At 46.3% G+C, this 13,578-nt stretch overlaps 1 protein-coding gene across 1 annotated transcript; it reads right to left on the bottom strand.

Annotated features, from left to right (window-relative positions):
• Nucleotides 1-410: 410 nt before the first annotated feature.
• On the bottom strand, nucleotides 411-12,919 carry wdr75 (WD repeat domain 75; the record flags this gene model as incomplete). Its single annotated transcript, XM_084478978.1, has 21 exons — nucleotides 411-863; nucleotides 1,513-1,604; nucleotides 1,920-2,066; nucleotides 2,452-2,511; nucleotides 3,344-3,513; nucleotides 3,751-3,846; nucleotides 3,992-4,083; nucleotides 5,092-5,272; nucleotides 5,839-5,993; nucleotides 6,749-6,918; nucleotides 7,272-7,387; nucleotides 7,951-8,010; nucleotides 8,495-8,653; nucleotides 8,894-8,982; nucleotides 9,219-9,335; nucleotides 9,741-9,811; nucleotides 10,047-10,171; nucleotides 10,904-10,994; nucleotides 11,571-11,636; nucleotides 12,035-12,164; nucleotides 12,834-12,919. 21 exons carry the CDS (start codon nucleotides 12,917-12,919, stop codon nucleotides 536-538), a joined length of 2,601 nt encoding a protein of 866 aa, XP_084335104.1. The 3' UTR covers nucleotides 411-535.
• Between the last annotated feature and the right edge of the window lie 659 nt (nucleotides 12,920-13,578).

Here is a 13,578-nt window from a genome sequence, read left to right as displayed (position 1 = left end):
TCTTTATCCACCTGCCTGGGAGCTGTTTGAGGGGTAAGTTTAGACGTCCCACGCCACTGCAATGTACACTGCACCATAGAATTAACACAGTGCAGTACAAATACAGGACATGAATAAGAACTATACTAGTTAACTATTAGAGGTGTACATTCTATGCAGGGAAGTCCGATTTTATTGTACTTTACCATTCCAATTCATGCTGATGGATACTCAGCTTTTCTTGAAAGCTACATAACAATAGAGCAACATAAAAGTTATGAACGTGCTTTAAACTGGTCAGTTTGCCACACACATATTGACCTAGGTTGACCTATATCTTTAGGCACACAAAATAACTAGTCACTTTCAAGTTTTTTTTTTACCAGCCCAAAAAACAAACACCATAGTGACACTTTTGTGAAAAAAAAGTTCCATTTATTACAATTGAATGTCTGGTAAATGTTTGAGTGAGTGTACATCTGTGTGTGTGTGTATATATATAAATATGTATGCGTGTGTTTGCCTCTGTGCGTGTGTCTGGACTGTTTCTGCACGGTCAGGGATTCGGCGTTTCGACCACTGGTTTCGGGGTTTTCACCCTTGGTTTCGGGGGTCTCCCCCTTGGTTTCGGGGTACTGCCCGCTGGTTCGGTGGTTTTGACCACTGGTTTGGTGGTCACCAGCCCATGGATCCAGCTGTAGTCCAGCTTCTTCACCCCCCTGAGTTCCCTGTGCTCGGCCTTGGTGAGAGCGGCGCCCTGCGCCCGCGTGTCGGGGCTCTCCTGCTCCGCCCTCGGCTGTACAGACGCACTCTCCTCCCCGGAGTCGTCGTCCTCCTCCTCCTTCTCGCTCTCCATCTCCACCTCCGTGGGCTGCTCCTCGTCTCTGAGGCGACACATGGAAGAGACACGTGAGGACATTACCCGATGCGCGGGGGGGGGCACTGTGGTGAATGCATTAGTGTGTTTTCCCGGTGTAAGACGAGGAACGTGCAAAGGCTGTTCCAAGATTCGGCCCCAGAGCGGCCATCTTGTGCCTCGTCATTACACCGCACATTTACGCCGTTTCTCAATTCGCGTTCTCGTGTGTACTCGTGTACTTGCGTTCTCGGTAAACGTCATCAGTGGTGGCCCAAGCACTGTTCCAATTCCAAGTACGCGAGTACTGTCGTAAAAACCCGGAAGTGTTCTCGATGCGTTCTCGATGAGGCCGTTCTACCGAGGACGCATCGGAGGTGACTCGTGTGGACTTGGGACCGTTAAATATCCCAGGATGCATCATCGAGTCCGCTGCTGTTCCGATTGCAGAGTGCGTACTCGCGTTCTCGGAAGTCTGTACTTGAAAGTCCGGACTTGCCAAGTACGTACTTCCAAGTCCGCGAGTACGTAGTCCGCGTACTTGGTATTGAGAAACGGCTTTAGTTTCCCTATTATAGCGACACCTCTTTAATCTGCCGAATAAAACTTTATTGGCGGTAACAAAGGACGCGAGAACGGTGCACATCAAACACGAGAGCGGAAGGCGAGTGTGTTACCGGCTGTCGGAGACGGAGACGAGCAGGGAGCTGACGAACATGGAGCAGAGGATGGACGTGGACGGGAGCACGTGGGACGGGGTGTGGAGGAGCTAGATGGAGGATCGATACAAACTCATTATTCATGGTCATTGATAGAGAAATATTGATTACTTTGTGTTCAACTGCTTCTTGAAAAAAAAATAAAGAGCATTTCATTCACTTTTTTTTGCTTTTAAATTTCACAACTTTTTACACAGACAATGGAGTGACATTTAATGTAAGCGTATGGTGTCGTACTGCAAATTTAAAAAATAAATAACTTTCACACAGATAGTCGAGTTGGCACCTCCAATATTAATATAAAACTAAACAGAAAGCAGAGTTGCAGTGTACGATGTGTACACATCGTCGCCATGGTCACCCACCTCCTTGATGGCCACGGAGCCCTGTGGAAGCAGGGTTCTCACTCCTGATTGGCTGCTCAGTATGTCCCTCTCTTCCTCCTGCTGCTTGCGGTGTTTCCCCAGCAACAGGTAGAACGGCGTCATGGCAACGCTGTCATCAATCGTTGGCTTAAAGGGGTAAAAATAAATGATTAGCATGATTAACGGACATATTCACTCCTATAATGTTGGGCCGAGTAGGAATGGGGGAGGGTTAATGTAAACTATAAATGCATTTATTGCAACCCAAAAAATACAAATGTTTATATCACATTTGGTCATGTTTTAGGGTACATAACATGTTGGTGGTGGTGGAACACAGCATTACCGATAAATAAAGTGACACGCATTAACTCACTTAGTAGTGATTGGCCAGTGAGCCCAGCCCAGAACAAGCACGCAGCACACTCATGTGCACCCCGGACGACAAGGGAAAGCAGGTGGTATGCAAAACACATTCACGTTATTTACAAAACTCATGTTTTAGGTTGAGGATGGTTTGAGGGACAGCTACCTGTTTGCTTAAAGCCATCAGTCGCTCCTCTTCGGGCGTGGTCAGGAATGTCAACAGTTCCTGCGGACGGAGAACAGTTACACACTGAGCTGAACACGAGGAGGCAGGTTATTTGTAGTTGGCTTAAAAACGTACTCTGGTGACGCCATGTTTGAGCGAGAGGCAATCAGACTGAAATCTAACAGGACAAAAATGATTTACGTTTCATATTTTTCTGTCATACTAATCTTTACAAAAGGTTGAAATGAGGCTTGATTCAACTACCGTTCCACTTCTTATATGTGTTGATACATACAAAGTAATCAAAACAGATAACGCGATGAAGCATCGGCAACATCGTGCTCGACTAATACCGTCTGATACGCACGCTACTTCTCGGTGATGAGGAAATCCTACAATACATCCATGAGTGACGCGCAGACTTTCGTTTGCTGTCCTACTGACGCGCATACTTCCACAAACTCAAAAGGAGACAACCTCTGCCGCCACTTGCGGTCTAGCGACGATGGTCGGGCTGGGGGGGGGGGGGCGTGCTGTGTATTCAGCTCCTCCATCACAGCCATGGTGAAGGGTTAAAGGTCCCATGACATGCCACCAGGTGTGATTAGCCGCTACAAGCCGTTTTGAAAATCGGGCTCTTCTGCCATCACAAGTGGGCGTGTCCACTTAGACGTGTGCTGGATAGATCAGTCTACCGGCCGACCCGGTGGACTGTAGCAAAACGTTGCTCATCTATCCGGCACACATCTAGTCGGACAAGCGCCCACTTGTGATGTCAGAAGAGGCCGATTTTCAAAAACGGGTTGTAACGGCTAATCACATTCACACCTGGTGGCATGACCCGGGACCTTTAACGAGGTACGGGCGGCGGCGGCGGCGGCGGCGGGCCTACCATGTTGTGGGTGAGGAAGTAGAGCTGGGAGCAGTTCAGCCACTGGCTGCTCTCCTGGCAGCTGTCCAGGGGCTCATCCCGCGGGGCGAACACGGCCCGCGTCACCCGGCCCGCGCACAGGGCCTGCTGGGAGAAGTGGGGCCGCGGCTCGCTGGGTCTGAACACGAACACTGCGCACCAACGCAAGATTTGGTTATTATAAACTGCACATTCTCAATAATGTAGCACATTGTCAAGTCTCTCTCTCTCTCTCTCTCTCTCTCTCTCTCTCTCTCTCTCTCTCTCTCTCTCTCTCTCTCTCTCTCTCTCTCTCTCTCTCTCTCTCTCTCTCTCTCTCTCTCTCTCTCTCTCTCTCTCTCTCTCTCTCTCTCTCTCTCTCTCTCTCTCTCTCTTTCTCTCTCTCTCACGGTCAGTGGTCTTTTCTGCTCCGCAGAAGGCGGCCACGTTTTCCGACAGGGGGTCGGCCAGGAGCAGGCTGACGTCCAGGGAGGTGCTCCACTCCACTGCAGCAGACCGCGGGGAGGGGGAGGAGGAGGAGGAGATAAGGAGGAGAGAACGAACACATTAGAAAATGTCTTCAGAGCCGGCAATGGAACTCTGGATATTTTCAACGTTTCTTCACACCGAGCCCGTGCATGTGGGTCTTACGGGAGCAGGTGAGCAGGTTCCAGCAGCACAGGTTCTTGTCGGTGGCGCCCAGCAGGTACTTGGAGCAGCTGAGACGCCCGAAACACAAGTCCCTAGAAGGGGAGGGAGCAGAACTCATGAGTCATCCTCAACTCAAACACAATGACCCGGAACCCGAACCCAAAGGCCTGACGTGCTTCAACCAAACGTTGTGTTCTCAAAGACAAAATGGCAGCACTGCGACTGAATCGAAGGGCCGCCCTGGGCTTCGATAAACGGTGTGTGTGTGTGTGCGGTTCTACGCTGAAAAAGTCAAACTTTTTCCCCACACGTCCCCCAAAACACAGCTGCATGCCATTGGTCAACAATACCATGTGACTAGGGGTGTAACGATACTCATTCGTACCGAAATTTTTCAGTACGGGTCTAACGGTTTGATGATGTTTCATTTCGGTACGTACCGAAGAAAAAAAAAAGTCCTGATGTTTTGTGTTGAGGACCACAATGGAAATAAGTCCTGGACTCGATTGTGTTTTTATCCTCAATTGTATTTGATGTATTTTCATTCGTGTAAGGCATTTGTTTGATACAATTTAATAAAAATCAAATCAAAATTGAATTGTTTAATAAAAATAAAATAATAAAAACTGCTGTACCGAAAAACACACCGAACCGTGACATAAAAACCTGAGGTACGTACCGAATCGTGACTTTTGTGTATCGTTACACCCCTACATGTGACCGACTGCGTCTCGTCTGTCTGTCACTCTGTACCACCTGTCTATGTACCACTGAGTATGTAGCCCATTGCTGACAGTATTAGGACAAACTGACTACTACTAACAGTAGTGATCGACCGATCACTAAATTATTATTTTTTTCCCCAGCATGATTTACAGAAAGACAGTTCAGAGACCGTATCAAATTATGATGTACATTTAGGGAGCAAAAGCAGTATCGGCTCAAGAAAATCGGCAGCTCGTATCGGTCACAGGCTGAGGCTGGTGAAGAAAAATCTGCATTGGCAACAGCCCTAAAAAAAGATCTATATTGGGCGATCCTTAGACAACAGCCAGTGAGTGAGTGTGTGAGTGAGTGAATGCGTGAACGAGTGTTCTTACCGGATGGCTCCTGGTGGTTGCGACAGCGTGGTCAGCAAGTCCCAAGAGGCGGGGCTCCACACCGTCACCACTTCCTGGAAGCTGACGGCCAATAGGGAGCCGTCGGCCGAGAAACAGCAGCATTTGGGCCCCAGGCTGTGATAGTCTCCCACAAAGTCACAGCACCAGGACGGCTCCTCGTCTGCGACGGGGGGGGGGGGGGGGGGGGGAAAGGGCACAAATTGAAGTACACTTTTCCATGGTTCCCTCAAAAAACACACAAAGACGGGTTTGTACTTTTCCGATCCTGACTTGATTCCCACCTCTGTCTACCCCGGGAATCCAGAGTTCTCGCGAGAGCACAATTTGAATTTGCTCAGCGAGTCACTCTGGGAACGAGCAACATACTCACTCCCTAATCCCCCTGGATCCGAACATTATCCAATCACATAGGTGTATCTGATATAGGCGGTGCCAAAAGCATTGCGGTCTTACCGACCGGATACGGCAAGAGTCCTATCTATTGGTCAGCTCTGCTGGTCTGGATGCGTCACTCCTTGTCTTCTTCTGATTGGTCGTAGTATTCCAATTGTGTTCAGTGAGACAAATGCATGCTTTGCGCCGCCCCTCGAGTTGGGCCATTTTCATTACTTGTTGCCAGACCCTACAGCTTTCTAGATGTGGGTCTGGATTTCCAGGCTAACCTCTGTCTAGGACCCCAACCCAAATGTGAAGAGCCGGCGATGTGGCCGGGAGCAGACTGCTTACTGTCGGAGGGGTCGGGCTGGGTCAGCTGCCAGGCCTTGAAGTGTCCGTCCAGGCTGACCGTGACCAGCGTGGTGCTGGTCTGGCTGGAGGGGCTGAAGCACATCTGGCTGATCGGGCCGTCGTGGGGGGCCGTGATGGTGGTGTTCAGCACAAAACTGGACACGGGGGAGGGGGAGAGAAGAGACGGTTAGCACTGTGGCAGAACTTGATAGAACAGGTAAGGACCAGAGCAGAAAACGGAAGAGGGCAGAAGCAGCAGCGTTTTCTACTGTATCCCAACTGGTGGTCCACAGCATCATATATTAGAACTAGGGCTGGGCAAGTTAACGCGTTAATTAAGCGTTAACGCAATCTTATTTTAGCGCGGTTAATACAAATTGACGTACATTCTTCTTTTTTTCTTTTCTTTTTAACTTTGATTTTGAAAGGTTTTGCCCATAGAATGTCAACATTCATCTCATAAATAATTGTTGTTTTTAGTTCCACTTACTTTACACTTACGCTTGAAGTAAGTGACAGCCTGTTCCCAAATCAGTGGTGCTAGTGGTTATTTGAATTTAACTACACTTGTAGTAAATGTTGGTTTACAATTGTACTAATTATCTGCCTGCCTGCTTACAATTCCCAAATCTGTGGTGTTCTGTAAGCTTCATATTCAACCCACACTGAGTGAGTCAATAAAACTCCCTCAGGATCACTTGGTCTAGTTGAATGATAACGAGTCATTCCATTTGATAATCTCATTTAACTTTAATTGGAGTGGATTTAAAATATAATTTAAAAAGTGCCATTCATCATGAGTTAACTCACCACTACTATGCGATTAAAACTTTGAATCGTTGCCCAGCCCTCATTAGAACTAGACGTTGTTAGAGACAGGGTGGTGCGCCGCACCCCGGCGTTGCGCTACCTCTGTGTGTGCTCGTCAAAGGCCCACAGCTTCAGGTTGATCTCCACCTCCTTGGCGCTCCTCTGCTCCACCGTGGCCAGCCAGCTGCCCCGGGAGTCCAAGGCCGCCTCCACCACCTCAAACTGATCCAGGTTCGACTGGTTGATGTACTCCTGCTGCACAATGTCCAGCTACACACACACACACACACACAGCAGTCAAACCGTGGCCATTGTTGATGACATTTCATGGAAGTGATCATCGATAGGTGAATCGACAACATTAATAGTTGGTTTATTGCAGTCTTATTGCAGGACCTTCCACAATGTTTCCGGAGCACATAAAAAAATAAACAGACATGCTAGGAGAGATAGAGGATTTCAACTGCTAGACAATAACTAGAAACTTCTCCATGTGTGAGAGTGCTGCCATCTATGGGCCACGGGGGGGGGGGGGGGGGATTCACATGCAGTGGGCGACTCCGCACACAGAGGTGTCCTGATGCGGAGAGGGGGTGGGTGGTGGGGCCGGTGGGGGTGCTTACGTTGTACAGCTGCTGGTCTCGCTGCAGGGAGTAGAACTGCAGGTGCCCCGGCTTCCCGTTCAGCACCAGGGCCTTGGTGCGGGGGTCTACCATCAGCGCCGTCTTCACACCGTCACCTGGGGGGGGGAACCAAGAAGGGTGGGGGGGGGGGGGGGGGGGAGGTTAACCAACATGTCCTAAACGATTTAGTCATTGAGCACATTTATCCAATTTGACTAGGAAATCTTTTTGCATACATGTCATGAATGAGTAGGTGGGACGTTATGGGCATCTTGCTCAAGGATGCCTACAGGTTAGACTGAGGACGTCGGGGTTCAAACCCAGAACCTTCCGACAGGGAGACGTACACCCTAACCAGTGGAAGGGACTTGCCTTCCCCCATTGGTCAAAATACTCAATTATATTGGGATAGGTAAAACGTTTTGAGCACAACCATCGATTTAAATCTGTCTTGTCATCCGAGTTAAGACTGTTCGACCCAAACACAATCGGTTGAACTAAACATGAAGCGAAAGAAATTGAACCACCCTGTTCACCAAGATTTTACCTCTCCTGCAATCAGACTTCAGAAATGTATCTATAGTCTAATGAGTAGGTCCCAACAGACACACTGCAACGGTCTTTTGGGTCCCGAGAAGAAACCGTTTGCCTGCATTCGTCCCACATACAGCCCACTCACCGTGGACCAAGCCCTGGATGACAGCAGACACCTTGGTGCAGTTCTGGATGACCGTGATCTCTGCGGGGGGAGAGAGGAAGTCATTTAGTGGTAGGGTGCTGAACTGCCCAGAAAATCCTGCCAATACTTCCAACGGTATATCATTACGTTATATCTTTGCTATTAAACATTGTCACTACAGTGTTTGTAGTACTTAGACGACCCTCGCCTTTCACTATGACCTGTTATATTAAACACTGACATTTGTTTAAATCTATCGCTCAAATTATCCAAGTGATTGGCAGATTTAATTTTGAATCATTTAAATTTCTTGGTTATTTTGTCAATTCCCTAGAATCACATTCAATCCATTATTGAAATGTAAATCACCATTCATATTTATATTTATAGCTATGTTTATATCACAATATATAACCTCAACTTTAACAGTTGTTGCTTGCAGTACAGAAAATCATTTACGCCAAAGGATAATCGTTCAGACCGACAGAGCTCATGAGTTGTACTAGCATCTGTCGAGGTGCGTTTGATCCGAGCTCCGACTCACTGTTGTCGGTGTGGGAGGTGCAGAAGAGCGACCCGTCGGGGGACACGACAATCTCTTTGATGGAGGACCCAAGGCGGGGCAGGAAGTCCTTTTCACCCTCCTGGCCGTAGCGCCACTGGACCAGCACTGACTCCAGACCCCCGCTCAGTAGGTTAGTACCTGGTGCCAATGCACAGCAAAACAACCCCACCACCGGCGGTTTAAAACAGACAGGAACAACCGACTGAAAAAAATTATTAAGAGAGAAACAAACAAACCAACCACAAACCTGGGGGGAAATAATAAACCATGAAATAATCGAAAAATATCTGCTTATTGGGTTTTTCAAGTTGATAACGATGAAATTCCTACACAGCAAAACCTTCTGATTGTAGTGTGCGTGTGCGTACACACACTTACCTTCTGGGGTGAAGCAGAGAGCGTTGACTCCACTGTGGTGCCAGTGAACCGTAGAGAAGGTGTACTCCTTCTCCTGGTTGAAGTTTCTCCTGCACAGACCGACGGCATATCTCAATTTACAAAAACCGGGATGCAATTTAATGCAAATTATGGACCTTTGTGGGATAGCTGAGATGCCTAAGTGATTCAACTCATTTAAACACACCACAACAAGACCAGAGTTAACTCATTATAAAAAGGCATAACATATCCAGTAAGTCTCCGGCAGATAATATATGACTATGTGTGTGTGCGGACGTGTGTGTATATGGGTTATGGCCCTCACCAGAGGCGGATCTTTCCGTCGCCGTGTCCGGTAGCGATGCAGTCATCTTTGGGGTGGCAGGCCACGCAGGTGAAGGAGTTTCTGGCTGCCTTTTCGTCAGAGGTGCCCAGTGCAAACCTGTTGGGATCCGACCCGTGGAAGGACACGATGAGAACCAACACGTTGAAAGACACGTGTGTGTGTGTGACGTGTGTCACTATTAATTTAGGTACGACGTCCTCATATTATGTGCAGTGTGCGTAAACATAAGTTATTACATCCCTTTATCTTTCTACACCCTATGCTTGGATCCGTATGCTACTTAGCTAAAGAGTGACCCATTATATATAAGCAGAGTGTAGTGTAGAGTGTAAAAGACGGGAAATGTGACTGTAAAAGCAGAATGAATAGTAAAAGTAAGATATATCAAATATGTGTGGCTGTATGGTTTTATATATGTATATGGGATATTTTTAACCTCAAAGTGCATTTCTGCATTCTAAAATCAGCATGTCAACTGTTAAATGTGTGGAGAGGACTCACCGGTAGAAGGTCTTCTTGTTGAAGAAGTAGACATGCAGCAGATTCTCTTTAACAGATGCCACGTATTCCCCCTGCGGGCACAGTGCACACACCGCGTTGACTCAACAGAGGTAGGAAGTGATATTGGTGGTTTTATTTTCAAATATATCATAGTAGCTCCCTACTGCACCCCTCACAATGGTTACATTTTCATTAGAGCAATATTACGGAAAAATACTGGCAGCACCTTGCACATCAACATAGTGCACCTCACAAACACAGTGTGAGTGAGTGAGTGAGTGAGTGAGAGTGTGTGTGTGTGCGTACCCCTTGGCCGAAGGCGATGCACTTGGGATCGGTGCTGACGCTTTGGAACACAATGGTGTGCCCCTTGACCATCACATGCTGCTCCACACTGGGGGGAAGGTTCAGAGACACCAGCCCAAACTTCTCTGCAGGGGAGATGCAGCATGTTAGGGTTAACACCACTCTCATCTGTATTTCATCAACTCATACTGTAGCAATTTGTACTTTCAAAGAATGGGGCGATGAATCCCATTGTTGGAACACTGCAATACATCTTGTCTCTTAGTGGTTAGGGTTCCTGACTCTGATGAAAGGTTCTGGGTTCAAACCTGCCATGTTTGCCGCCTAACCTGTAACTAGGCACCCATGAGCAGGATACCCAAACCGCTAATTGATAACACACAACTCAAATACTATGCAAGTTGTTTAGTGTCAAAATTGCTTTATTGCCCACTCATGTCCTTTTCACATTTTCTCACTGAAACCAGAAACGGCAAAGAGTCGGAGTGACACCTCGGAGTGACACCCTACTAAAGAAAACTCATTTGTGTGAGTGGATGAAGCTTAAAGAAGTTTCTTTCTACAGTGTCCAGTCCACACACATTGATTTTGAACCTTTACAGACTATTTTTACAGTTTACTACAGCTGGCCTAGTTTGTGTTTGCCAAGTAACCCTTACAAATAACTGACTCCAGCAACATGATTGGTCAAATATGAAGCGAAAGAAAGTGAAACCAATTTGAACCTGCCTGCCATCAGACTTTAGATATTTATCTAAAGTGTGAATTGTAAAAACTGCAGGCAGATGGATTTCTATTGAAGATCATAAAAATGCAATGTATCCAAAGAATCCTGCAGACATTCAGGTGAAACTTACCCTTCTTGTTTCTCTTCACTGGCATCACAAGGAAAACGACTCCTTTTGCGGAAACATGCATTGACAAGATGCGTCTCCTGACAATGTAGGTCTGGGAAATAATTACAACAAACAAGACTTTATCATCCATGGGTTCCATCTCAACTGAAATGGCCTCACACCATGACAGTTATTATACAGGCAAGACTAGGCTATACCATAGTAGTTGAGACTATAATTACTACAGCTGATGAGCAATACCGTGATTATAAGTCAACTTTTAAAATTAAAGAGGGAGAATACCAACACTGCTTTTACTCGATACCAGTGTCTGTCAACTCCCTAGTAAAATATTATTTTACTAGTAGTTTTTATTTGATCTATTTTTTAATAGTTATTTTATTTTACTCAAAAGTAAAAAAAAAAAATCTCAATGTTAATCAGCAAAAGCCAGGTTTTGGGTAATTTAAATCCCAAACCAAAATGTATTGGATGATGGCAGAGAAGATAAAAACCAAATGTGTTAAATGGGGGAATTGTTTCTTGGATAATAAAAGGGAATTCCAAGACAAAATCACAAATCGTTGTAATTACAAAAAGTTTAAAGTACAGTAATGCAATATAAGCTACTGCGATGACCAGGGACTAAGTGCCAAGTACAGGAAGATTTGAGGTGCGGTAACGTTACCCTAATAAGGATGCCATCTGTGAAGTCCCACAGCCTGATGGTCCCATCCTCCGAACACGAGTACACCTGTGAAAAACATGTAGTGATGATGAGCTGATTTATTCAGAACGTCTACTTAATCTCTAATGCGCATATAACAAGTGCACTTGAAAACGATGGATTCAAAGAGTTCAACTAACTCCAACGTTAGTAGTGACTGTCCTGTTCGTGATTACAGTCTCAATGCATAGGAGGGGGCATATGAAAGGTAAACTCAGTTTCCCTTTCCCGAGCACACACACTGCACTGACATACCTTCAAGTGAACAGATATAATCAAGTAAAACCAAATGAAAACACAAACACATCCATTCAGTCTTAATTCCAAGTCCCAGGCAGACGAGAATTTCCTCTTGCACCTTCCATCTCTTCCCTGTGATGTTCGTCCGTGGAGCGGAATACCTGGGTAGCGTCGCTCAGCCTTACCTGGAGGTGGTTTGAGGGGTTGAGGACGAGCCCTGTGACCAGCTCCTTGTGTCCCTGAAGGTGATGGACGCATTCCTCCGTGGATGTGCTGAACACCTTTATGCACTCACCCGACGCACAGATCAGGAACCTGGGGGGAAAACAGCTAAATTCACTGTGTGTGTGTGTGTGTGTGTGTGTGTGTGTGTGTGTGTGTGTGTGTGTGTGTGTGACCTCCCTGAGCAAGATGCCCTCAGCCCTATTCCTCCTTAATTACTTTATTGCAGTGACTGAGTTAAGACAAGTTGCTTTCGATTGTGTTCGACTCCCGGTCAAAAGGTTCTGGGTTCGGAACCCAATGTACATAGTCTACCTGTAGGCATCCTGAGCAAGATGTCTATCCTTATCCTACTCCCTGATGACATGTACAGTTACCTGTATTCACCAACAGCTCTTGCTTTGCTTATTTACTAAAGAGTAGCCTAGGTGGTCTGGTGTTAGCGTGATCGAACCCCGGGCAAAACGGTACTGGGTTCGATCGTCATGTCCGCAGCTTCAGCATCAATTCACTGTTAGTTGCGGTCAATAAAGTAGTCAAATGATTGAATATAAATAATAATAGTAAGTCAAAGTAAACGAATAGGTTGACAAGGATAACGCTACAAACGTCATAATGCCGGTGAAAGTGCTACTTTCCTCTCACACCGAATGGGGCCCCATTGGTAAACACTATTGTGCAAGCCTCAAACAACCGCGTACATCACGCAAACTATAACCACAGTGACAGTACTGTTAACCCGATACAGAAAAAAACACGTACCGTGAGTCTTGAGTGATCACAGGTGCTCTAAAGTTTATTTTGCTTCCACCTCTGTGGACCACGCGTGTATCAGCGTGCGCCACCATGTTTCACCTCTGACCCATCAGTCCCGTCTGCTGTGTGTTGGTCGGCCGGGCGAACGATAGGCGCACTCAGCGCCCCCTGCCTCACCGGAGGAGTGGGAGACAGGACCCTAGCCCATTACCCGAGCAGCCTAGTTCAGGAAAACGGAATTACGGAATTAAGAAATTACGATAATAAAATAAACAACTAAATATTCAGATGTTTTTGAATCAAGAATATAAATGAAAGGAAAACAAACGTATAACTTGTTATAATACAATCACAATTACTAAATAAAAAGAACATAATTTTCTGCTCTTCTTCTATTTATCCACCTTGTGGTCTTCAGAAACAGTTTAGTCTTCATCATTATCATATAAATCTCTTTACCGTACCGGTACATGGGTCCATGTGTAGGTATGATCCTCCGCCCTCTTCTCTCCGTGTCTCAGATCCTCTGCCTGGAGTTGGCTCGGGGGCGACGCCTTGTGGGCAGATAATGAATCTCCCCATGGGGATTAATAAACATTATAAAAAAGGTTGAAACCCGACTTTTAAAGTATTAATACATAGATGAATAGATACAGATAGCCTTAACCATATATTTTTTATAAAAACAATTTCACAAAAATTACAAAAAAATCTTTCCAACTATTAGAAGCATAACATGTTTGCTTTTATG

This window comes from Micromesistius poutassou (genome assembly GCF_964030765.1).
Source record: "Micromesistius poutassou genome assembly, chromosome: 14".
NCBI classification, from domain to species: Eukaryota; Metazoa; Chordata; class Actinopteri; order Gadiformes; family Gadidae; genus Micromesistius; species Micromesistius poutassou.
Note: the sequence above shows the minus strand (reverse complement) of the source record. Positions and strands in the feature narration are given on the sequence as shown.